This window comes from Electrona antarctica (assembly GCF_951216825.1).
Source record: "Electrona antarctica genome assembly, chromosome: 14".
Lineage (NCBI taxonomy): Eukaryota > Metazoa > Chordata > Actinopteri > Myctophiformes > Myctophidae > Electrona > Electrona antarctica.
Window position 1 is genome coordinate 1605823 of NC_136795.1, and position 27283 is coordinate 1633105.

The following is a 27283-nucleotide window of genomic DNA, read 5'->3' on the forward strand; positions in this document are numbered from 1 at the left end:
AATCACAAACTCGTCAAACTTGCTAATAATGGCCACATGGTGACTGGTCAGTGGTTGTAACTTGTATGGCATATTGATCACCTGTTAATGCATGACCTTGTGCATGGACTGAGACCATGTACTCCTCTTTGGACCCAATGACCTATAATTAGATTTGTAGTCATATCTCATATGACATAGGTTTATAAGAGAACACAACACATGATAGTTAGTGTGTGTTGTAAGAAGGTCAGGGACCATGATGCACCTGCTGACATATCTTCCAGGCCAAGGCTTTATCCATTCGAAGTGGATTATAAACGCATCTTTGATGTATTAGCAAACTATGAAACGACCCTATTTAGACTGAATCCCATCCAGCAGTAGCCTGGATCCAGCCCAAAGACCCCGCCCACTCTCTGAGTGGACTCCGTCTCTTGCTTCGAGAAAGCTACAGTCTGATAATCAGGCTAATTCAGCAGGCCCTGAATAAGATGAATGTCGACTGGCTATGAAATAGGAGTGATACAGCAGCTGAGCATAGCCAAGTCTGCAACACATAGTGCTGCACCAGGTTGTGGTGAAAACGGCAAAAACAAATTTGTTTGACATATTTTTTAAATAGTTTTAGTAGTTTGTTTTATTTGCTGAGTGCTTTTGTATGAAACCTCCTTGGCTGAACTCTGGACTAGTAATAGATACGATAGGCCATCACTGCCACCTTGTGGCGCTTGTTTACACATGCAGTTTCTCTATATAAAATATAGTCGTTGCAGGTTCTGTTTATTTTGTATTTATTTTTATTTTGTATTAGACCTATTTGAATTGTTCTCAAACATTTCATGTCATGGATGGACCCCAAAATCAATATGTGTTTGTCTTTGTCCCTAACTCCAATCTGAAAATGTGTTGTGTCAGGTAGACCTCCTTAAATTGTTTATTTAAAAAATAATAGCCTACTCCACATTTAATTAATGCGAGGCCGACACATTGTCAGCTTGTAGATATGCTAATGTAAAATAGCCGCTGAATAGTTTGAAATTCTCATGGTGTGGCCTAATATTGATCACTTGCTTATTTCTCGCACCATCTGGATTCTGGCAACACTGGTAAATACGTGTAACGCGCACGCACGCGCACACACACACGCGCTGCAAAGGACCCTTCGCGGAAATGTTTTGTGCTTGCGTGTAAAACTTTAATCGTATAATTGCCCGACTTTGGAGAAACGTATATATTTGTGGACTCACTCCAACTTGGCAGTGGGTCAGCCTTGCAGCGAGGTATAGGCAGTCCTGCTATGTTTGTTTATTTAGGTTAAGGCTGTTTGAACTACTGCTACTTATATGTGTATTCTGATGTCTCTGCGTGGCATTATGAATGCGTGCTTATTGTGTTGTATTTTGAACAGCTTGTAAATCCATCAAACCAGACGACAAGCGGCGCCGTCTATTTCCTGGAGGCAGTGGATGCATGGAAAACTTGCCCCAGGAAAACATCACCATAACAAAAGAGCACAACGGTCATATATAGTTTTGTGTCCACTTTTCATCAAAACATCTTCTAAAAGAGCACCTGCACCAATGGTTATATCGATGCAAGTGATCAGAATAGGTATGTACGTTTGATCAATGTTAAAAGTTATCTTAGTAAAGTTCGTTAATCGTTTGGTAACACTTGCTATCATCCCTTCTCATATGATGTGTATAGGCCTATATAATGTGGTCGTTATCAACGTGGGGTACGGGGCTAAGGGACCCCCAGGGGTCCAAGTTGAGGAGGTTCACAGGGGACCCCTGTCCCCAGATAAACAATGAACAGTTTACATAAATAAGCTTGTCATATTTTATATTTACAGCTATTTGAAAACAATGCTGACAAATGTTTACAAATATTTTACGAGGGTCCCTGGCACAACCTTATAGTATGAGGTCCGTGGTCAAATCCATGTCAATTTGGGGGTCCTTGGTGTTGAGAATGTATGAGAACCACTGCTATAATGCATTATCTGCTCATGTCACTGTGGAATGATAGTTTTAATTAATAACTCATAAGTAGGTCTACTCATTATGCCCATAGACGCCTTATCAGACGACGTCACACTGATAAGAAACAGCATGCGCGTGCATAAAGGCAGCAGAAGAACACCACCTCTCATAAGATGCAATGGAAAAGTTCTAACTGCACTCACGTGTAAAAAATGCCCCATCAAATGCTGTTTTTCTCCCAAATCCAAGTCATTTAAGAACAAATTTAACTGGGTTTTATATGTAGAATAAAACGCCTTGTTTCCCCTTCAATCACTTAGGCTACAACAAATTATAAAGCTGAAAAAAGTTGTGAAAACACATCGTGAGCTAGCCTGGGCAGCATTCCTTTTCGGGTTTATGATCCGGTCAGGAGCGGATGATATACATGTTGTAGACGTAGTCATTGTTTTGTAGTCATCAGGCAGGACCATCAATCTGGAACTTCCTTTCCCTCAAACCGATTTTTCTCAATACAAGCAGCAGGCTACGAGAGAGCTACAAGCTTTGATCCAAGTGGGCCCACTGCCTTCATTATATTCATTCCAGAACCGTCGATGGACTCCAGCCTGCAGGCGAAGAGGAGTTCTGGCAGCACCAAAGCGCCAGGGACGGAGGCAGAGACAGAGACGACCGCCCCAACACTTCCAGAACTTTGAGTTGGGTGAGTCCCACGACAGTTGGACTTTCATGGTCAGACTGTAGGGTGAGTGGGGTACTGGGGAGACATTGGGTGGTCTAATCTGGTTTAGGTTGTAGGGTGAGTGGGTTACTGGGGGGACAGGCTGTGTTCTTATGGTCAGACTGTTGATTTATTTTTGTATGTATCGATTACTATTCAGATCAATTGAACAATCCATTTGTGTATATGTCAACAAGTCGAGTAACCACTTGGACAGAGAAGAGAGGTCGCACAGCTCATAGTCACGATGCAAATACTTCATTTTAGAGTACCAACGTTGACTGACCACTTAGGGTTATCTCATATTTTGTCGCACAACGGCATGGGAAAGAAATATTGTGTGTGTGTGTGTGTGTGTGTGTGTGTGTGTGTGTGTGTGTGTGTGTGTGTGTGTGTGTGTGTGTGTGTGTGTGTGTGTGTGTGTGTGTGTGTGTGTGTGTGTGTGTGTGTGTGTGTGTGTGTGTGTGTGTGTGTGTGTGTGTGTGTGTGTGTGTGTGTGTGTGTGTGTGTGTGTGTGTGTGTGTGTGTGTGTGAGAGAGTGTCATACCATTTATTGTAAGGCTCCTCCTGTCTACATGTCGAAGTGTCCTTGGGCAAGACACTGAACCCCAAATTGCTCCCGATGTGCTGGTTGGTACCTTGCATCTATGTAAAAGCGCCTTGGATAAAGGCGCTATATAAATGCACCATTTACTACAAACTGAACAATAATAAACTAAAAATAATGGCGGCTGCCGTTACAATATGATGATTTCCATGCAGACATGCAGCTGCTGTATACTCCCGCAGCTGCTCTATACATCTCCTTACAACAGTGGTTTACCGGATTTTGCCGTTTGTGCTAAATAACACCATAAAAACGCCATTACCCTTTTCATGTCACGCACCCCCTAGAGGGTGTTTGCGCACCACAAGGGGTGCACGCACCACTGTTTGGGAACCCCTGCACTAGGGAAAGTAGGTGAGTTGTTTGTTTTTGCGGAAGTTTAGTCGACATGCTGTGCAGTCGACATACGGCGGCAGGAATTTAAGAGTAACATAGCCTTAAGGAGGCTATGGGTCAGAGCTAGTCGATCAGCTATACTGACCTTTTTTACTTTTACTTTATTTGTTTATTTGGACAGGACAATGCATATTAATGGACGTAAATACACCGGATATAGCACAGTTGCTAATTTTCATCTGCAGTCCTCACAAGAAACACAAAACGGAAAACAGACAGGCAAACAGTGGAATACATTTACATAACATTACATAGGGAACACAGCATAAAAAAAAGAAATACACCTAAAATAATCATGAATGGTTGCAGCTTTGGTTTTCAAGCAACCATTTTTTCCAGATTAAATTTAAAAGATGGAAATGTAGCACAATCCCTATACGCAGAGGAAGGGCATTCCATGCTACACAACCCTGTACTGAGAGGACATTTTGGCCGAATGTTGTTTGCCGATGCGGCACTTCGCAGTCTCCTCGAGTGGTTGCTCTGGTACTGATTCCCCTATCAGGCTTCCGTTTAATGAATTCACTTAGGGGGGGCGGGCACAGACCATGTAGGGTCTTGTATATGACCCCAACCTGTTTGAAATTTTGTAAGTTATCAAAGCTAAAAAGAATTGAGCCTTTTGGTGTTTTAATCATTACGTTATACTTTAGCTATTGAAAAATAGCAGATCTACAAGCTTTTACCTCCATTATGATGAATTCCTGTTCTGTTCTTTGTCATAGTATATAGAAGTGTCTATTTGTAAGTCTCTAAATGTTTTGGTGAATTGAACATGGTGGACCCTCTTGTAAACAAGTGTAATGCTTAATTGGGTCGTCCACTCACAGTTAACAGCCTTTGTATTGAGTTTGTGCTTGAAATGTACTGTAATTCTGCAAACTGTTAATACATATTTCAATCAATCAATCATAGCGCCGAGTGCCGCGCTACGAGCTTGTAGGTCTGCTATTTTTTTTTAATCTTTAAAATGTGGCACAAATCTTTGAATATATCTTCTTTCAGAGCAAACGTTTTTTTAGCTGAAATCTTTGCTTCCGGGGGGTCCCTGGAACAACATATTTTCAGATGTGGGTCTGCGGTCCTTGACATGAAATAAGTTGACATCCAACTCCTACATTATGGAACAGCATCCCCCTTGCTATGTCAGGTCTGCCCCCGGGCCCCTCCGTTGATAGCTTTAAGTCAAGACTCAAAACATTCCTATATTCACAAGTCTCTCAGTCCCCCTGATGCTCTTGCACTTTAATACATAGGATATGTGTGTTGCTTTTAAACTGCTCTTTATGTTTTTTCTTCTCTGTACCTATAACTATATGCACTGTTTGTATTGCTTTATTCTGGTGTATTGTATAAGCCTATCTCACAGAATTTCCCCGCCCCCCTTAATACGCCCCCTTTCGGGGTTAGTGGTGATAGCGTGACGTCACTCCATAGACGCTTCATGTTAACAGAGGTAATTTAAGAAGTCTACAACTTTTGTTTTCTCAAGGTAAGGTTTGTTCTATCTGTTCGAGCTGATTTACCATATTGTTTGCTTCATAATAATATTGGTCTGTCACATTTTTACATTAGAAAATGTACTTAGATTCTCCAGAGGAAAAAACGTGTAAATGCCCATGTTAAAGTCACCACTATTTACCGGAAGTGGGCGTGAAAAACGGGCTGTGAGATAGGCCTATTGCACTGTTTCGTATTGTTTTCTCTGACCTGTGAAGCACTTTGGTACGATGAGTCGTTTGTAAATGTGCTATACAAATAAAGTTGATTTGATTTTGTAGAATCTGTTCTGCAGGTCTAAATGGGATAAGTGGTTTAAAGTGATTTTGATGATTCTATTTAACTACTTTTGCTGGGAAACCCTTCGAGGACCCCTGGGGGTCCCCAGACCCCACTTTGAGAACCACTGGGTTATAAATGATGAGGAATATTGATGTAACGAAGACTCTGACTACTAGGACGTTGGGCTATATGACATATGACATGTCTAGTATGACAATCCCTATATTTGGCCCGAGCCGACCTAGTGCTGATATCAGATAGATGTGGTAGAACCATATATGGATATAGATCTAACTGGCTTAGTCAACGTGACAAGCCTGGTCGGAGAATATATAACAAGGGTCGGCTTCAGGGAGAAGGCAGAAGTCGAAGCATCCTGGTTTAAGTTCTAACCGGACACCACTGTGGCGGTCCTAACCTAAGTAATCAGCAATAGAGCCTTGAACTATTTTATAATTGAACTTATAATAATTAAGAGATGGCCAAATAACCAACTAATACATATAGCCTGCCAGTTAAACCATGATAACTCATCACTGTCATCAGACATTCATGTGAGTGACTACGTTTACATGGACAGTTAAATCCCCTTTTCATTCAGAATACAAGTTAAATCCTATTAAAACTTGTCATGTAAACACCTACAAAAACTTAAATCGGAATGAAAATGGCCAATCTGATTTAAACTTAAATCTGATGTAACTGACCGGTTTATTCCATTTTTTAATCCTATTGAAACAATTTTGGACTCATGTAAACACTCATTCGGATTTAAATTCATTCTGGTCTTTCTGTGCATGCTTGTTTCCATGTTATGCTCTTGTTTTGCGATTAATTATGAGTAACTAGACATGTTTAATTTCACATCTCTGAGAGCAACCTCTCATAGGCTACAGGATACATCAAATATAAATTAATATGGCATAAACGTGTTTTTGTTCTTTAGTGGAGTAAAAGTGTATTTTTATTTTTTTACTGAAATGTAGTGGAGTACGTTTTGTTTTTGTTTTTTTACCTAAAATGTAGTGGAGTAGAAGTAAAAGTATTGGAAATACTCAAGTAAACTAGAAATACATCAAAATTGTACTTTAGTACTAAAGTAAATGTACTTATTTACTTTCCACCACTGGACCTAAACATATCCGCCCCACCCCCTATCCAATCAGAAGCCTTCCCAGCCCCAAACTCCATGTAAACACTCATTTGGAATGACCATTTCCCATGTAAACACACAGCAAAAAATATTACTTCTGAATTAATTAATTCTGAAGTTTTCATTCTGAATGAAAAAGCCTTCATGTACCCGCAGCCAATGACATGGACAATGAGTAAAGTAACTTTATCCTAGAAAACCATGAAAAACGACATACTATGTATGTCGTTTTGCGTCGTTTTCATCAAAGAAATATCACACCCGTGTGAAGTGAGGGGCGTTAATAAGTCCAACCCATGTTGATTAGGTCAAAACAAACATTAAATGAACTTTATTCTTAATGGGATTTAATGTTTGTTACGGACAAGGTGACATTTTCCCTTCATTGTCAATGGCGTTTTTAAAACAAACATTGAACTAAAAACAAACATTAAACCAAATATTGTCGAAAAACAGCCTTCTAGGGGGTGTGCAACATGAAAAGGCTAATGGTAGTGCTATATGGTTTTATTATAAATATATTAACATATTATGCCAATATATGGGAAGTATATGCAGAATATAGCCTATGCTGCATATATATATGCCATATTCAGGTTCATATATGTGCATATGTGTGTATATATAGGACATATATAGCTTATGCAAATTGTATTTCCATGTGGGGGGTGCGTCAGCTAGGTCAGGAGGTAACGGTGTTTGGGAAAGTATTTATGAACAGTTTGCAGAATTACAGTACATTTCAAGCACAACTCAATACCGTTGTTACTTGTTGCCACAGTGATTGAGTTCACGTGTCAGGTTTTATCATGTGGGTTGTGTCACTGATCCTCTGAGGAGGATTACTGTAGAAGCTGAACACAAAATTCTACTATGAAAGGCAAAGCCATTTCATTTCAACCAGGCAATTCAATGTTCTTTACACAGAACATCAAGAAACTGAAACTTTGTAAAATTACACTAAGATACCAATGAAAAATTAAACAAATACAAATATGTGTTGGGTGCAGCATGTCTCCATAATCAAATATACAGATTGATTGAATATTTAAACACGCTTATAGTTTTCTGATAACATTAAGTTATTTGTCCAAAATTAACCAAGTTTTCCAACAGCTGGCTTTCTGTTATTGGAAGTTGGGATCAAATCCACCATCATGCTGCCGTCAACTGTGTACTGAGTGTGTACTGAACTGGGGTCAGAAAACATTATATTTATAGAAAAACAAAACAGAGATTATCACTTAAAACAAGTGCACCGTTTGTTTTTGTTTTATCTGTTATCTCAGATATATTGATGACCAAAAGGAACATGTGTGTTAACTGGTCAGCACTTTGTTGCATTAAATAATATACACTGACAGTAGGCCTAGTTTGTTATATGTTGTTTTAATTGAGGAGAAAACACAAACTAGATAGAAGATAATCTGTGTGTTGACTCTACATGGTTCTCATGTGGTGTTTAAATCCAGCCCCTTCAGAGCGTTCAGCATCACTCTCTGAGTTTACTTTGGAGAAGGAACAACTCAGCTACTGTTTGACTAACTTCAACTACAACTTAACTCAAATTGTCAGGAAGGGGTAAGGGAGGAAAAGGTCTTGGAAAATGAGGCGCTAAGCGCCATCGCAAGGTGCTTTGTGATAACATCCAGGGAATCACCAAGCCCGCTATCCGCCGTCTGGCTCGCCGTGGCGGCGTGAAGGGCATCTCCGGTCTGATCTACGAGGAGACCCGCGGTGTCCTCAAGGTGTTCCTTGTGTAGGTTCCTTGTGTAGTTACTCGGTGTAGGTGACGCCGTCACCTACACCGAGCACGCCAAGAGAAAGACCGTGACCGCCATGGATGTTGTCTATGCTCTGAAGAGACAGGGACGCACTCTGTACGGATTCGGAGGTTAATAATGCTGACTTGATCTACTAACAAGTAACAAATTAGGTTAATTGCACCTGCTGAAAGTCTTTTATGTTTCTCCCAGGAACAACGTGGATGAAGAAGACGATGACGAAGAAGACTCGGAAAATGGAAGTTTTCATGGATGACGGAGACGAGGATCAGAGCGAAATAATCTCTAGACAAATCAAGGAGATCTTTGGCTATGATCAGAGCAGGTACACAAATCCACAGTACTGCTGTGACACACTTCATTTACATTAACCAAGTGTGCAGTATTTGTAACTAATTTGATAGCCCCTCTCGGGACCCCCCCGGTTGAGCTCTTTTCCTCGTCACCCGGAGGGTCCCTTCCCATCGGTGTCATGCTAAATGGAAATTATAGAATACAGACAGATTTACCGCCGGAACTGGCTAAACGTAGGGACGCGCAGATAGCCAGTTCCGGCGCTGGAGGCGGTACAATGGGATGTCAATAAGGAAGTCAAGGAAGGAAGGAAGAGAGAATTTCAGAGCTGCCAAAACGGATTAAAGATTAAAAATACTTAAAGGGATAGTTCAGATTTTTTGAACTTAAGTTGTATGAAATACTTGCCATTAATATAGTGGTTGCAACTGTATTCATTGATTGCCCGAGTCCTGTGGTGGGAGTTCTGCTCTGGTTTTGGTGAAATATCAAGTAGTTCCGGTCATTTTGTGGGGGGCACTGGGGGCCACGCAGTAAAAGTAAATCAATCCACAAAACTAACGTCATTTGTATTGTTGACCTATTTCTAAAATATTAGTGCAACTTCCGTTCTTTTTTTACCCCTCTATCACACAGAACTATGTTTTTTGTGTCCATATCACTACGCCCAAAAAAATAGTTCCATGTGATAGAGGGGTCAAAGTTGAAAGAAAGTCGCGCTAATATTTTGTTTTGTGGATTCATTTACTTTTACTGCGTGGCCCCAGTGCCCCCCACAAAATGACCGGAACTACTTAATATTGACCAAAACCAGAGCAGAACTCCCACCATGGGACTCGGGCAATCAATTAATACAGTTGCAACCACTATATTAATGGCAAGTATTTCATACAACTTAAGTTCAAAAAATCTGAACTATCCCTTTAACGGCTTCTGCACCAAAGGAAAGTTCCGTTTCCGTTGTCTCCTATAGCAGATATGCTTCTTTTGGAACATGTCACTATCACACACACAGCGCAACAAAAGTGTTTGCGACGGTAAGTCTGTCTGTATTCTATAATTTCCATTTAGCATGACACCGATGGGAAGGGACCCTCCGGGTGACGAGGAAAAGAGCTCAACCCGGGGGTCCCGAGAGGGTCTACTAATTTGAGAGGGTTGAATTGTGGGAGATTTGATATATTTCCCAGGGATGTTCATATTTGTAGGACTACTCTGAGCCTGTCATTTCTTCATTCATACCAATTACACCAATAAAGGAGCTAAAGGAACAGAGTCTGGTACAAGAGTTTGGTGTGGCGTCCCAAAGACCATTTGTTTTATTGATTGATTGATTGATTGAAGTATTTATTATCAGTTTGCAGAATTACAGTACATTTCAAGCACAACTCAATCCCTTTGTTGCCATATATAGTGATTGAGTTCATGTTTTATCATGTGGGTTGATTAATATACATAAAATGTTTTGCATCATCAGTATCATTAAGTTATAGGCCTAGGCCTACCTGAGAAGTACCTGTTGGGTACAGCATGTCTCCATAATCAAATATACAGATACAGTTGATTGAAGATTTAAACACGCTTATAGTTTTCTGATCACATTAGGTTTTTTGTCCAAAATTAACCAAGTTTTCCAACAGCTGGCTTTCTGTCATTAGTTGGGATCAAATCCACCATCATGGAGTGGTGTGTGTACTGAAGACTGGAGTGTGTACTGACTGGGGTCAGAAATCATTCTATTTATAGAATGTGCACAGCTGCATTCTGGGACCTAGCTTTAGAAACGGGTAGATTCATTGGTACTCCTGAGGTGTGTTTAGTGTGTGATTTGAAAGAAATTGAAAATGAAATTCATTTTTTTGTTTTACTGCCCGTTATATGAAGAATTAAGACATGTATTATTTTGTAAAATGACAACCATCTGCAGTGTTAACTTTTTCTGGTTAGAGGACTACGAAAAACTGGAATTTTGCTTTAGGAAAGGTATTTTTGCTTTAGCAGACTTTTTCTTGTACACTTATGCAATATTGAAGAAATGATTTGTATGGTGTGCGTGTGTCCTATAAGTCCATGTGGACTGGGCACCTTGGTTGCATGACACAAACATAAATTATCCATCTATCTATCTATCTATCACAAAATGATGACAAAACAGAGATACTTAAAACAAGTGCACCGTTTTTATCTCAGATATTGTTGCATTAAATAATATACACAGTAGGCCTAGTTTGTTATTTTGTTATTTAATCGAGGAGAAAACACAAGTGGCACAAGAGAGTCTGTGTGTGTTGACTCTACATGGTTCTCATGTGGTGTTTAAGTCCAGCCCCTTCAGAGCGTTCAACATCACTCTGAGAGTTTACTTTAGAGAAGGAACAACTGTTTGATAAAACTATGGCAGAAGTCGCACCAGCACCAACTCCAGCACCGGCCAAGGCCTCCAAGAAGAAGGCAGCTCCCCGACCCAAGAAGACCGGCCCCAGCGTCGCTGAGCTGGTCGTCAAGGCCGTGTCCGCCTCTAAAGAGCGGAGCGGTGTGTCCCTAGCTGCGGTCAAGAAGGCTCTGGCTGCCGGCGGCTACGATGTGGAGAAGAACAAGGCCCGCGCCAAGATCGCCGTCAAGAGCCTGGTCGCTAAAGGCACCCTGGTCCAGCTCAAAGGTATCGGCGCGTCTGGTTCTTTCAAGATGAGCAAGAAGGCAGACGCGGTGAAAGTAAAGAAGCCTGCTGCTAAGAATGCAGCAAAGAAGCCTGCTAAGAAAGCAGTTAAAGCAAAGAAACCAGCAGCCGCCAAGAAATCACCCACGAAAGCCAAGAAGCCTGCCACCAAGAAAGTAGCGGCCAAAAGCCCGAAGAAGGCCACCAAGAGCCCCAAGAAAGTGGCTAAGAAGCCCGCAGCAGCCAAGAAAGCTCTAGTCAAGAAGGTTGCCAAACCCAAGGCAGCAAAGAAGGCCGCTCCCAAAAAGAAGTAAACTATACCAACTTTATACTAACAAAAGGCTATTTTAAGAGCCAACCACATTATTTTGTATAAGAGTATCCTCTTCACTTTATCTACAGTCTACACCAGGGGTTCTCAACGTTTTTGGCCGGGGACCCCCGGAAATGCTTTGGCAATGTCTCGGGACCCCCGCCCCGCCCCCTCCCGACCCCCAATATAAATTGACTGCTACAATAACCTTAAACCATTTTGGGCGGGAACCCCTTTTGGTGTTTTAAGCATTGTTATAATTTAGCTATTGAAAAATAGCAGATCTACAAGCTCATAGCGCGCCACCGAGTGGCGCGCTACGAGCTTGTGGGTCTGCTATTTTTGAAAAATCGTGAAACTTTTTTTTTTTTTTTTTTTTTTTTTTTTTAAATAATTTGGGGACCCCCTAAAATAATTTGGCGACCCCCCCCCCCCCCCCCCGAGGGGTCGCGACCCACGGGTCTAGAACCCCTGGTCTACACCATGGTCACATTTGAGCACAAGCTGGCATAATAACCAGTATAATAATAACCAGTTATGCCTGTGTGCATTAATAATAAACCACACAAATAAACCACACAATAGTCCATAACAAAGTGTAGTTAAGACATGACACAAGTGGGGTGCTTGCTAAAATATAATCATTATTTATTAACATTTTTGCCTATATGAATGAATTAATGAATGAATGCCTTTATTGCAGACTCGGGGTCCATAGAAAAACATACAAAATACAATATACATCCAATAAAAAACAGTCAAAATGTTAGACAGGCATTTGTGTTATAAATAAAGGCTTTTAAGCCAATGTCTTCTAAGGCTAAAGGAATATCTAGTGCAGCTTTTGACAGGGTTATTTATACTGACGATGATGCTATTCACAGACTTATCCAAGCGACACATGAATCTATGCATTAAGTTCCGGAGAACAGCTTGAAAAGTATTCAATATTTAGATATTTGGTATGCAGTTGTATCAGACACACCTTCCTCCTACACAAGCCTATGTTCAACTTCAAACTCCATGTTAACCATGTTAGACTCATTGTAAATGCCTGGAGCATGTCTGAACAAACGAGTCAACATGTCATATTTTATGTTTCTGAAAAATGCACACAAGCTAAAGGAGTGAACATGGCTGGTGTTTTTAAGTGAAAAGGTATTGTAAGTCTTTCTAAAACTGCTAAAACTTAACTTAAATGAACAAACCCACACACAAGTTCAATGTGGAATTGAAAGATGAACTGATTCGAATGGATTCCTTTACCTTGTACAACCACTAGAGGGAAATGTTGGACAACTTGGACTACTTTTAGAAGTCCCTCTCAGAGGTCAGTCTGAGCGTGAACTGTGATAGCCAGACAATGCAGTTATAGGGCTGTCAATCAGATATGACTTTTCTGTGTGGATGTATGGGTCTGTCAATCAGATAGGACTTTTCTGTGTGGATGTATGGGTCTGTCAATCAGATAGGACTTTTCTGTGTGGATGTATGGGTCTGTCAATCAGATAGGACTTTTCTGTGTGGATGTATGGGTCTGTCAAGGCCAGAAAGTAGGCCTACTGGATACTAGGGGGATGTAGGCCTAATGGATACTAGGGGGATGTAGGCCTACTGGATACTAGGGGGATGTAGGCCTACTGGATACTAGGGATGTCATACTGTGTTACGGCTCAATATGTCAGATTGTCACCTCCTTTCACATTCAGTGGAACCCTGTGCTCTTTTGTGGCCAGATGTAATTAACTGGGGTCTAGTAGGACTATAGTAAACTAAATAATAAATAAAAGATCGGCATAAAATGTTGTAATAAAAGTCATATGTAGACACTTGTTCGAATGCCCCGCCCACCTGTCGAAAATAGCTAAAATGTATAAAAAAAACCTCATCTTTTACTTTCTCTAACAATTCCTCAAACATGAACCTTGGTTGAAAAAAATAAAGTTGTCCTTTAACATTGTTTAATGCAATCAGATAGGACCTTTCTGTTTGTATTAGCTGGCGAGGCCAAAACATAGTTTTTTTTTGCCACTCAGGCGTTCCTCATAACTTGGTATGATGATGATTTACTGCAGTAATTTTCAATACTTGCCATGAAATGTAAAGAGCATCCATGTTGTGTGACTATACTGTGCATTCTGTTAGTTCTGTCTCTATGACTACATTGTCTCATTCAATTCACTGACTTACACTGACTCTACATACACTCTACAAAGTATGATTACTTTATGTCTTACATGTGACATGAATACAGTAAACTCCAGTTGAATAATGTATTGCATCATATCTGCAGCATCAGCTCAGTAGAATAATAATAATAATCATAGCATAATGCCTATGCCTGTCCCTTTTATATTTTTCTTTTGTCAAATTGACATTTCTGCCTGACACTATAGTCTCCTATAGCACTGCTGCTTCCTTGTCGCCTTCTCCCTGCTGGACAACATTTCATTCTGCCAGGAGGTTCTCCCCTCAGGCAGAATGCAAATCTGGCGAGGGGGAGGGGTTTACCCAGGCTAGCTTCCTTGTGCCTTAGTGCCTACATGTCCTCAGACTATCAGAATTACTTCCTGCCTATAAGTCATTTAAGACAACTTTTTGACTCGAGTGGAAATTATTTTGGAACGTAACAAGCATTCTGATGCTGAGGATTCCTCAGTCAGATTACTTAATGGCAAGCAGATATGACTTTATAGAGCACCGAAGTCTGACGTCACTTTCAGTAGAGGGCGCCAATACACAGGTTCATGTATTTTTGAGCGGTGTAAACCACTCCTACAACTGGCTTTGTTAGTTGACATGTCTGTTCGTACCAAAAAATGAGCGTGGTTGCTATGGTCACCCAGTTCACACGGGTGTGATTTCATTACGTCAGACCACAGTTGATCAGTCTATATAAGACCTTACACCACTCAGTTCACACGGGTGTGATTTTTTTTAGTTGCATTGAGATCCCCATAGGACGATTTTAGGTTGCTTCATATAAGAACTGTGTTTGAAAAATAAACCGACCACCCCGGCCTTTCTGTCAGGGGAGTGGCTGTGCGTCGTTAATGATGTCCATTCATATTTGATACAGCCAGTTTCTGGAAAAAATGGAATTAATGTGGCCGCAAAAGCCTTGAAACTACATATGAAGGCAATGTCGCTGCTAATATACGTCACGCCCAGCTGTCAACACATTGCGTTCCTGAGAATCCTCGTTGACGTAAGCTCGACTCGTACTAACCATGAAACATTAAATATCAATAAAATAAAAATAAACGTAATTAACATTCAGTTTCTGTTGTGCGACGGGCAGATGCAGCCACCCGCCTATACCGGAAATGTAGTCTCTGGGTTGTTTCACTCGTTTCGAACGCTTTTTTTGTTACTCTTTGGTTATATTTGTACATTTCCACCTTCAGTCGATGCTTCATACCCATATGAGTGAAAAGGCCGGGGTGATCGGTTTATTTTTCAAACACAGTTCTTATATGAGGCGATCTAAAATCCCCCTATGGAGATTACAATGCAAATAAAAAGTAGACGAACCTGTGGATTGACGCCCTCTACTGACAGTGACGTCAGGACTTCGGTGCTCTATAGGGCTCTATTTTCGTCCATGCTAAAGCCTTTAGCAGCCCTCACTGCCACGATTAAATCTAGTCTTAAACATGAAGAGGGTGTTTGTCTGCCTCGTGTTTTAAGTCCAGTCTTAATCAACACTCTGCCTCCTGTTACTCTTTAGATATTCTTGGAACCACAAGCTTATTTACACATTGGGAGCACACTGGTGTTCTAGGCCTAGAAGCCAGTGCAGAGAGGCCAGTGTAGAGATAAGAGGGTAGGGGTAGAAGGTTTGAGGTGTTACTAAGGCGCTCTTTTTTGCACGAGGTATGTTGGCTTGGGTGGTTTATGTGTTATTTATATGCTACTGTATTGTATTGTATTGTATTGTATTGTATTGTATTGTATTGTATTGTATTGTATTTATCTATGCTGCAGTGCAGGTCTTTGTGTCCAAAACAATGTCTCTCCTGGAGACAAAATAAAGTAACCTTGAAACGTCTTGAACCTTGAGAGATATATGGCCAAACTGAATTTGATCTGAAAGTTTCAATAATCTGTCTATAAATGCACCAACACTCTGTGTGTACGTATGTACGTCTGTAATCCACGTAACTCGGAAACCGTTCGCCCCACCGGCTTCAAATTCGTCACACGCGTTCCACACCACCACAGGGAGTGCAGTGCCCGGTGTTGAGTCGGTCGACTCGGACCCGCGGTTGTCCAGAACCGCCACAAAAGGCCCCTGCCCAGGCTCTATATATGGAGCTGCCTGTTCTGAAAATTACAAACAATGCTGTTCTGACATCTGCAGAGACTCCATATTTGGGCATGCCTGACAAAGAACTCCATGGGCTTTGGGCATAAAAGTGGGACATTCATTTCCAACTTGCACCTTGAATTAATTAATTAGTTAATTAGTTGCTGCTGCAGCAGGATCACTCTCCTCTTTTTTTACCCATGCATCTTCCACATTCAGTTCTTAGTTTTCTAAGGAATCCATTTGAATCAGTTCATCTTTCAATTCCACATTGAACTTGTGTGTGGGTGGCTCAGTGGCAGAGTGGCTCAGTGGCAGAGTGGCTCAATGGCTCAGTGGCAGAGTGGCTCAGTGGCAGAGTGGCTCAGTGGCAGAGTGGCTCAATGGCAGAGTGGCTCAGTGGCAGAGTGGCTCAGTGGCAGAGTGGCTCAATGGCAGAGTGGCTCAGTGGCAGAGTGGCTCAATGGCAGAGTGTCTCAGTGGCTCAGTGGCTCAATGGCTCAGTGGCAGAGTGGCTCAGTGGCAGAGTGGCTCAGTGGCTCAGTGGCAGAGTGGCTCAGTGGCAGAGTGGCTCAATGGCTCAGTGGCAGAGTGGCTCAATGGCAGAGTGGCTCAATGGCTCAGTGGCAGAGTGGCTCAGTGGCAGAGTGGCCACTAGAACAGCTGAATGGGTGAATGTAATGCTGTCCCGATCCGATCATGTGATATCGGATCGGGACATCTGTAGGTGAATGCAGTGTACAATCTATGTTTTTAAATGTTTGTTTGTGTCTTTCGCCTTTATTTTATATATTTTATAGTGGGATAGACAGTAGGAAATGGGGAGAGAGATGGGGGGGACTGACATGCAGTAAAGGCCGTCGGGGTCGGGACTCGAGCCTGCGGCATACTGCCAGACTGGACTACCAGCCAGGGTGCCTGGACCGCTGAGCCACGGCCCAGGCCGTGATGCACAATCTATGTGCATTGTGAGCTATGGGGACCCTTAAAACAATAGAATGACGCAGCACTATCTTGTCTCGTTCAATTCACTGACTTACAATGACTCTATAACAACATGGCCGACATAGCAAGGCCAGGGTTACTGCGTCTACAGAAACACAGTCATGTCCTGGTGGAGGAGGAGGTGGTGGTGTTGCGTTGCCTTCTCTCTCTACAAGTCTACATGATAAAAGTACATTAAACATGTTTAAATGATTACTTTATGTATTAAATGTGACATGAATACAGTAAACTCCAGTTGAATAATGTATTGCATCATATCACCTCTCTCTCTCTCTCTCTCTCCCTCTCTGTCTGAGGGTGTGTGTGTGTGTGTGTGTGTGTGTGTGTGTGTGTGTGTGTGTGCGTGTGCGTGTGCGTGTGCGTGCGTGGTTTTAATAGAGTGCTGTACAGTATCCAGACAATGCAGTAATAGAGGTTATACACATGCATAAAATTAGTTTAACGTCGTTTAATGCATTTTTTTGTTTTAGCTGGCTCGACTGGTTACTTGTTAATGTGAGTTACACTTTGTGTTCACAGCACACATCTGACAAATGAGCATTGATATTAAATATTGACGATAGTTAAATAAATAGAATGGTTTAAATGTGATGCATATACAGTATGTGACTTTGTTATGGTCTGAAGGTACATTATGTCAGAGATGTAGTTGGATCGACTTGTGTTAATGAAGTCAATGCATCGATTTTTTAATTAATGCCCTAGTGGGGCGGCCTGCCAGAACCGGGCCAGCCCCCTGGCCGCATTCCTGGGGGTCTGGATGTCCCAGGGTCCCTCCAGGGACCCCCAGGGACACCCACACGGTAACTCTGTCATTTCTCGACCGTTTCGGACACGGGGCGGCTCGCCGGAACCGGGCCAGCCCTCTGGGCACGTTCCTGGTGGTCTGGTGGTTCATACCTGAATGGAGGGTGTGCACATGCATAAAGTTAAGGCCAAATCAAGTGGCAAAGGGAGTTTAATGTCGTTTAATACAATCAGATAGGACTTTTCTGTTTGGATGTATCATGGGCTGTCAAGGCCAGAAAGTAGTTTTTTGCCACTCAGTAGGCAAAACAAATCAAGGAAGCATGCACGACTCCAATTTGTCCCAATCTCTCTGAGCATTTTACCAGGTGCACGGTCGGGGAAGTAACTTTTAATCAAGAGAATACCAGCACTCACGGAACTGTCCAAGCTGAATTTCATCCATTAGGCCTATAGATAACATTTCTATCATAAAAGTTTATACTAATCACCATTTCTGGGTTCATGAAATTTCCAGTAGACTAATACGCTCTTTGGTGCGTATAGCCTTCGTCAGCGTTGGATACAATACCCTCTATTGTTTTATTAACGGCCCGCCCAACAGTATGGAATGTTTTTAACCTGGGCAATTCCCACAGTATAATCTTTCAGTGTTCCTTGTTCCTTGTTCCTTGTAATTTATTTTGTTATTTTGTTTTAGCTACTTTGTTACTTGTTAATGTGAAAAAAGGCTGAGTTACACTCTGTGTTCACAGCACACACCTGACAAAAGAGAATTGATATTAAATATTGATGATGATGATGATAGTTTAAATGTGATGCATACATATGTACAGTTAAGTATGTGACTTTGTTATGGTCTAAAGGTACATTATGTCAGATGTAGTTGGCCCTTGGGCGATTTGATATTTTCTAATATGGCCCCCTTTGAAAAAAGTTTGGACCCGCCCAACAGTACATGACACATGATAAAAGTACATTAAACATGTTTATGATTACTTACTTATGTATTGTGACATGAATACAGTAAACTGTGTGTGTGTGTGTGTGTGTGTGTGTGTGTGTGTGTGTGTGTGTGTGTGTGTGTGTGTGTGTGTGTGTGTGTGTGTGTGTGTGTGTGTGTGTGTGTGTGTGTGTGTGTGTGTGTGTGTGTGTGTGTGTGTGTGTGTGTGTGTGTGTGTGTGTGTGGCTGTGCGTGCGTGCGTGCGTGCGCGTGGACCCGATCTCCACGGACACACACCCTTCTAGAAGACCCTGACCCGATCTCCACGGACACACACCCTTCTAGAAGACCCTGACCCGATCTCCACGGACACACACCCTTCTAGAAGACCCTGACCCGATCTCCACGGACACACACCCTTCTAGAAGACCCTGACCCGATCTCCACGGACACACACCCTTCTAGAAGACCCTGACCCGATCTCCACGGACACACACCCTTCTAGAAGACCCTGACCCGATCTCCACGGACACAGAGACCACCTCAGGCTGACATGCTGCTGAGTCCTCAACTCCTGTGCTTGCTGGGCCTCATGGCACTAGGTAATAGAATTGTTCTTTTATTGTTTAATTTGCTTCCGTTTTGTTTTAAGGACCCCAGTTTGACATACATTAGCCCAAGGCTTTTATCTCTGAATCCAATCTCTGTAAAGTGTTAATATCGGTCTCAAAATAATCCAGATTATTTTCACAGATATTGATGACACAATAACAATGTAACCGTCAATGGCTCTGTCACTTTTGTAGGTGTATTTCTAATGATTGAAGGCAGCATAATCCATTTACAGTAATATCGGAATCGGTCAGAATCGGTATCGGCAGATATGACCCTGCAAATAATCGGAGATCGCATATGGGTAATAATTTCATAATTATGCAACCCTAATAAACAAACAAATACAGTATCTGCACATTTGTTAAGTTATAATGTAATGACTTTTAAGACTTCTTTAATACCAAATTAGTAAAATTGTCAAATATTAAAAAGTAAGGCAAACGTGAAAATATGTATCTGTGGAACGGAGTCAAACTAAATGTAATCCCTAAAATTCCATGTGCTTGCTCAAACTCAAATATGATGAATATGATTATTAGGATTATTTTGGTGAATATTATGGAATATTATTATTATGGGGGGTCCCCACTCCCCAGTTCAAATAGCTCTGGTCCATAGCTCTAATGTGTTGCATTTAGAGCTATGTTACTCTCGACTTCCGCCGCTCGCATGAATGCAGACCAGCTTCTCGTCTTTAGCGTAAATAAAAATAACGTTTTTGCTACTCACCAAAACAAAGGCGGGTTGTGTCATTAGAAAACCTAATTTCCTTAGTGGTAGCACTCTGAGCCCCCCACCACGTATAAACGGTCTCTATGAGGCAACATCGGTAGAAGGCGCAGTGGAGTAACAAAGTATTTTTTTTTCGGTGGAACATTTTTTTTTCTGGAACCAAAAAATGGTTCTTCTATGAATCTCACTTGGCACTTCGTACTTTATGTATTAAATGTGACATGAATACAGTAAACTGCAGTTGAAGAATGTATTGCACCCTGCACCTCTCTCTATGTCTTCTCTCTCTGTCTCTCTCTCTCTCTCTCTGTATTTGAAGTTACAGTAATTATTTATTGGTACAGTATACATACATTCCAGTTGAATAATGTATTGTATCATATCACCCTGTGTGTGTGTGTGTGTGTGTGTGTGTGTGTGTGTGTGTGTGTGTGTGTGTGTGTGTGTGTGTGTGTGTGTGTGTGTGTGTGTGTGTGTGTGTGTGTGTGTGTGTGTGTGTGTGTGTGTGTGTGTGTGTGTGTGTGTGTGTGTGTGTGTGTGTGTGTGTGTGTGTGTGTGTGTGCGTGCGTGCGTGCGTGCGTGCGTGCGTGCGTGTGTGCGTGCGTAGGCACCGTGCACGCCACTCCCTTGGCTAAGGTGAAGCTGGAGTGTGGGAGCTGTCCAAAGTTCTGGTTCAGCTTCAACGGTCGCTGCTACAAGTACGTAGGCATACGTACAGGTGAAATGATGAACTGGAACGACGCAGAGAAGAACTGCCAGGATGAAGGTGGCCACCTGGCGTCCATCCACAGCAAGGCGGAGCACGACTTCGTCCTGACCGTGATCCAGAACTTTAAGCCATCACAGAAAGCCACCTGGATTGGACTGAATGACTTCTACGTAGAGGGTAGATGGTTGTGGTCTGATCACTCTGATGTTAATTACACCATGTGGCGTAGTGATGAGCCAAATGGTGGTGCAGGTGAACAATGTGTGATCACAAACTGTAGTGGAGGAGGTGCATGGTGTGACTACCCATGTTCTACTAAATTACCTTCTGTGTGTGTACGCCATGCATAAACATGTCCTTGTTGAGTGGAATGTGTGATTCAACTCTCACTGACTTGTACTGAGTCTCCACAATAAAAGCATGAAATAAATATAATCCATGTGTTTTACTGGTGCCATCATTTCAGAGTGTCTCCGTTGTGAAGCACTTTCAGAGACAGTCATTATAATAAACTATATTAGCTACAGTGGACATTACATTAAGTATATTTGAAGTTAATCATTTATTGGTTTCACTAATGAAAACTCATTTATTCATTTTGTTTCTCAGTCGAAATCTTATATCTCCCTGGGACCGAAACCACTGAATAGCCACTCACAAGCTTTTAGATTTTAATTTTATTTTGAATTTTTCTTAATTATGTTTCTTCTAGGTTTTTATTTATTTAGTTATGAAATTCTAAATGAATAATATAAAGGGGATATTTACTCCCGATCCATTAAAATGCATGGAGCCACGACCCTAAAATGGGTCCCGACCCACCGTTTGGGAAACCCCTGGTCTATATCTATGTCTCCATTGAGAAGAACATTATATATTAAACTCTATTATTTATGATGGACAAATTATACTTTAAGTTAATTATTTATCACAATGAAAAAGGTGATAGTATCAGAGCAGCAGTGGTGTCTGAACTGTTTTCAAACGGGGACATAATATTTGAAAATTACCCTATAGGCCCGACTGCACCTTCTGTCATACTGTATTCGTTAATTAAATTATGCATTTTTATTTTTGTGTCTTTGTCATGAGACTCATCCCTTAGTTATACGAGATTATAATATATAAAACATCAAGAACATCAATAAACAATATCACATTCACCTCTTGGAAACAGAAAACTGTACAAAATATTATTTTACCCACATACACAAAATACATACAAATATCACATAATGTTGTCAGTTTGTCCCATCATGCTTTCTCTAAATATTCTGCAAGTGCAACTATCTCTCTGTGTTTTGATTGATTGATTGATTGAAGAATGTATTAACAGTTTGCAGAATTACAGTACATTTCAAGCACAAACTCAATACAAAGGCTGTTAACTGTGAGTGGACGACCCAATTAAGCATTACACTTGTTTCCAATAGGGTCCACCATGTTCAAATCATCAAAACATTTAGAGACGTACACTTTAATCATATCAAATCTAGGTTTTTACACCTATTAAATACTGTTTGACACACAGCTCATGATATATAAGGAGTAGTAGAAAATATCTTTGACTAAATGTCTCCCCCCACTGGTCACCGTCGAAAATGGCACCATAGTTACCTTTAATTAGGCCACAGCTGTGTGTGGCAAGACGCCACGCCAGGAGAAAAGAGTTTGTTCGGTGAGTTTGTGACACATTGAAATATTTGTTTATTTTGTAACGTGGAACCTGCGCTTGTTTTCGTTTATAAAGTACAGCAGTTATAATATAACCGCCTACTGTTGTTTAAGGTAAGAAAGTAAGGTTAATACTCTGATGCTGCTGCTAGAGCTACTAAACTAAACCTATATCTCCATGTAAATGTGCTGCTGCTGCTAAACTACTATTAAAACTATTAAAACTCGTACGGTACTCGTCACATTAAAAACATCACAAACATTTAAATTCATCCTCTGAATTGAAAATGGTGGACCCCGTTGAAAACAAGTGTAATGCTTTATCATGACATGGTGTCGTCCACACACAGTAATAGTATATTGTATTGAGCTTTCGTGTGAAATGTACCTATTCTGCATACTGTTAATAAATCAATCAATCACACCTGTGTGAAGTGAGGGGCGCTCTTATCATACATCATCTCATTCTGGCCAATCACAATTTGCGTCCTCACTTTTGTCTTCAATGTTTTTTGTGTTACACAAACATTTGTCTTCAAGACAAGTTTGTGTCTTCAATGTTTGTTTACATAAACACTCAAAGCTGGACATAGGAGGGGTTAGCGACCCTCAATATAAACAGAAGCATACAAATGCATTAAGGCAGACTGGCTGAGAGAGAGAGAGAGAGAGATAAATGACATACATTTCCATTAGAAGAGAGACAACTACTCGAGACTATTTCTATGTTTGATGTAGTACCATGTGGTGTTCTTGATTACCCTAAATCACTCTGGATTATAATAGCGTCTGTTAAATGCCTAAACGGGGGGAAAGGGAGGGAGAGAGTGATGAGGAGGGAGACTGAGGTGGTGTACAGTGGTGTGACTTTTGCACGGTCTGTTTCATGCAAGGCCGGGCCGAAATTAATTTTGTATGCGGGCTATTACAATATGTCATTAATATCAGCCGGCACACCGTGTGATGTGATATTAACGTCACATTGCTGTGTACAGTGTGTAGAGATAGCGGTGTGTACTTTTCTCTACAGGTACGCAGGGGACAGATGCACTGTTTACCTGCAGCTGCATAATAAGACCAATATGCAATGCAGTTGAATAAGACCAACAATGTTATTGTGCCTCCTTATCATAAACCAAATAATAATCTACCAAACTATCTTTAATATATACCCATATGTGACTCGCTACACTTCATTCCTTTAAAGTAAACTGTTCTCGTCCCATTTGCAGCTTCCCCTCTTCCCCACAGCAACCGGCAAATCTAAGAACTGATATCTCTTTTGCCCTTGGAGCTACTGCTGTGGGCCACTTTAAACAGACCCTTGGAGCTACTGCTGTGGGCCACTTTAAACAGACCCTTGGAGCTACTGCTGTGGGCCACTTTAAACAGACCCTTGGAGCTACTGCTGTGGGCCACTTTAAACAGACCCTTGGTCGACTGTAAACTTAATTCCTCCTATATGTAACACTTTAAACAGACCCTTGGTCGACTGTAAACTTAATTCCTCCTATATGTAACTTCAAAAAAGGTCACTGCATTGCAAGCAATATTAGATAATGGTGCTCTCCTTACAAGGCTGTTTTTAATGGTGCTCTCCTTACAAGGCTGTTTTGTTGCAAGTTTGGATTATTATAAGCAAGGACACAGAAAAGTATCTTTGGGGGAAACATCACAATGTGTATTTTTCATGTCCATCTGTAGCCCATCATCAATACACTACCAGTAATGTGAATTGGTAAAAGTGACCAATTTTCAACCTCATCTTAACTAACTAACCTCATATAACAGACACAGGGTCACCCTAACCCTACACCACAGTAATCATTGCTACAAGGTATTTGTTCAGTAACAGGGGCCTACCTGTCTCTCCAGCTCTTTAACTCTTTGAGCGTTTCAAGGATTTCTATATAGTAGGTAGACTTCTCTATGGCCAGAATGGCGTTTTTGAATGATTTATTGAAAATTCTCTGTTGTGAATGTGTGACAACGAAAGACCTTCAGAGAAAGCTTGACTTGTCTGCTTCCAGGAAAAAAATGAACTGAGTTGATAAAATGTTTAGTTCTTGTGTTGGAAGCCATTTAAAAGAGCCTGCATTTACACTGTTTCTGTTTCTAGGACAACCAAAAAAAGTTATGCCCGGTTGAAGTTTTATTTTCTAAATAACTTTTTTTCTGCTGGGCATACATAGCCATGCAATATCTCATTTTAAAGGGTGAGTTGTCTAGTTCAATTAAAATAAAATAAAAAGTTTCTCACATGTACCACTGTAGATATTTTGCCATCTATAAATAGCATGGTCAGTCATGATCAATCTGACCTATCCAGCTAAAAGTCCCCATAGCTCTGAAATTGGAACATCATATAAACTCAATTCTTTTTTGGGGTAAAATTAGACATTCTAACGCACATTTTGATATATACCATGTTTACATAGTCTTACCAGTACCTTGTCTATTCATGCATGTATCTCAAAAACCTGTTATGAAGAAACACAGTTTTGATAAAAAACACATCCAAGGACATTGTTTTGATATGACTTGGTGCCCATGATATGTATCAAAATATAGACTTGAATGTATACTGTATTATAAAAAAGAAATTGAGTTATTACCATCTACCGTTACAGAGTAAATCACAGTTGAAACTTGCTTAGTCATATACAATAAACCTCACAATAGTGAACAAAATAGTCATGACAGGTCTAACTCATTGTAAAAGCGTCTTTTATTTTTTACGACTACTAACATAATAAAATGATAAATATTACAGAAAATAAATAGGCCTACATACAAAACAGTTACTCCTCCCCTAGCTCTGATCCATAGCTCTAAATGCGCATTTAGAGCTATGGATCAGAGCTACTCCTCCCAAATGTCCCCAAACCCAGTCCTTGACGGTGTGTGTGTGTGAGTTAACCTGACTCCGCCATATGGGGCAGCAGAGTGTACACTGTGTTCCCCCCTCCTGCTCCCATCTGGGAACTCTCAGGCAGACTTGATGCCCGGCCACAAAACGGCCTGGCCAATCAGCAGCAGCTTCTAGCAACTTCTAGCAGCAGCTTCTAGCTTCTACTAGCTGCTGCTGATTGGCCAGGCCGTTTTGTGAGCAACTTCGCTTCTAGCTGCTGCTGATTGGCCAGGCCGTTTTGTGGCCGGGCATCAAGTCTGCCTGAGAGTTCCCAGATGGGAGCAGGAGGGGGGAACCCAGTGTACTCTCTGCTGCCCCATCTGGCGGAGTCAGGTTATGTGTGAGTAGGCTAAATAAAAAAAACACCCAAAAACTGCCCCCCCCTGAAATGAATGAATGAATGAATCCGGTTCAGTGTCGGAGAACGCCATCGCAGTCTTGACTCTTCATCCTCCTCCTCCTCCTCCTCATCTGATGCCAGTTCTAAATATATAAAAATAAATAAACATTTTAGCTGTAGTCAGTGCACGCTACTATTACATGGCGTTTTACCCGGCTGCTGGCGATCAATGATTTTATTGTGCAGTGTCTTTGTGGGCCGAGTCGTGGCATGACAAATACAAATAGATGCTTGTATAAGTAGTATCACGATAAAATAATATGGCAACGTTAGAATGAAACACCAATGAGTGATCGGTGGTAATGTAGCTAGCTGCCCAGGGTATATCCAGCACCATTGCGTCGCAATCATCCAGCAACATTGGTACTGGCTATTGCCCGGGCTTGTGGCCCGGCCAATAGCCAGTACCATTTGTGCAGTGTTTGTTAGCAACTACTACTAGCCAACAGCCAGTGGAATGTGGTGACGTGATGGTGCTGGATATACGCTGGGCAGCTACATTACACGCGATCACTCATTGGTGGTGTCATTCTAACGTCGCCATATTATTTTATCGTGATACTAATTATACAAACATCTATTTGTATGCCACGATGCCACGATTCGGCCCACAAAGACACAGTACAATACATTCATTTGATCAGATGTTTTTGTTAGCTACGTCGATCACCTATAGTGCCGACCCTTGTTATATATTCTCCGACTATGCATGTCACGATGACTAAACCAGTTAGATCTATCCATATATGGTTCTACCACATCTATCTGATATCAGCACTAGGTCGGCTCGGGCCAAATATAGGGATCGTCTTACTAGACATGTCATATTAGGGCATTTTCGAATACAATAAAATTACCTTTTAGCGAAGGCATCAGCCTTGGTGGTAACTCCGGTGGGGAGAAGAAAAAACATTGCACACGTGTAATCCGCGAGGGTGGATGTTGCAGCCCGGCCAACGGTCTGGGACTGGAGAATGCCACTGGACACGGATGGATCATTTTTCAGATTGTTTTTTTTGCGGCGACTGCAAACCTGGCTGAAAAACTCTTCCTCCAGTGCCCACCTCGGAGGAGTCAACCAACCCCCCTGTTCACTGGGGGCTGGGCGTCAGTTTCCAATAGGAAAGCATACACGTGTGTCACGTGACACGGGAATTCTGGGAAATGTAGTTGATATTTATGCTCAATACTATATACAGAGGTGCGGACCGAATTAATATATTGGTATTAATAAAAAAAGAGAACTACGGAAAATCACGTACAGGGCAGAAAAGACTAATGCAAAACTCCACGTGTTTTCCAGTAGTAATCTGTCTAAGGGTTAATAAACACAAAATACATGAAAAATACATTTTCAGTTGTTGACAAAATCTCTCCCTCTCTCTCTCTCTCTCTCTCTCTCTCCAGGTGCATTCTATCAGCGCATCATCGTCTTGTACGACAACAACGAGCTGATTGGCCAGCGGTCGGATCCTGCCGCTGAGCGGCCTGCAGGCCGGATACTGACCCTGAGCATCGAGGGCAACAAGCCTGTGTCTCTGCCTCTTCTGTCAGGTCATCCTCAG

At 41.5% G+C, this 27283-nt stretch overlaps 2 protein-coding genes and 1 long non-coding RNA gene across 4 annotated transcripts in view; all 3 read left to right on the forward strand.

Annotated features, from left to right (window-relative positions):
- Nucleotides 1-1127: 1127 nt before the first annotated feature.
- LOC306936453 lies at nt 1128-21145 on the forward strand. Of its 2 annotated transcripts, none has more exons than XR_013791489.1 (6): nt 1128-1262; nt 1391-1593; nt 2556-2670; nt 8603-8735; nt 18983-19279; nt 20632-21145. It is a non-coding gene; the product is annotated as an uncharacterized lncRNA (long non-coding RNA). The 2 variants fall into 2 exon arrangements; XR_013791490.1 differs by having other exon boundaries at nt 18986-19279.
- On the forward strand, nt 11099-11674 carry LOC306936398 (histone H1-like; the record flags this gene model as incomplete). Its single annotated transcript, XM_079519892.1, has 1 exon — nt 11099-11674. The coding sequence occupies one exon, from the start codon at nt 11099-11101 to the stop codon at nt 11672-11674; it is 576 nt and encodes a 191-aa protein (XP_079376018.1).
- A 1184-nt stretch (nt 21146-22329) lies between the features above and the next one.
- Nucleotides 22330-27283, forward strand: part of LOC306936380 (E3 ubiquitin-protein ligase TRIM35-like) — a 191115-nt gene continuing 186161 nt past the window's right edge. The window contains exon 1 of the mRNA XM_079519872.1: nt 22330-22411. The gene's annotated coding sequence lies outside the window, so the exon portion shown is untranslated. The remainder of the gene's footprint in view (nt 22412-27283) is intronic.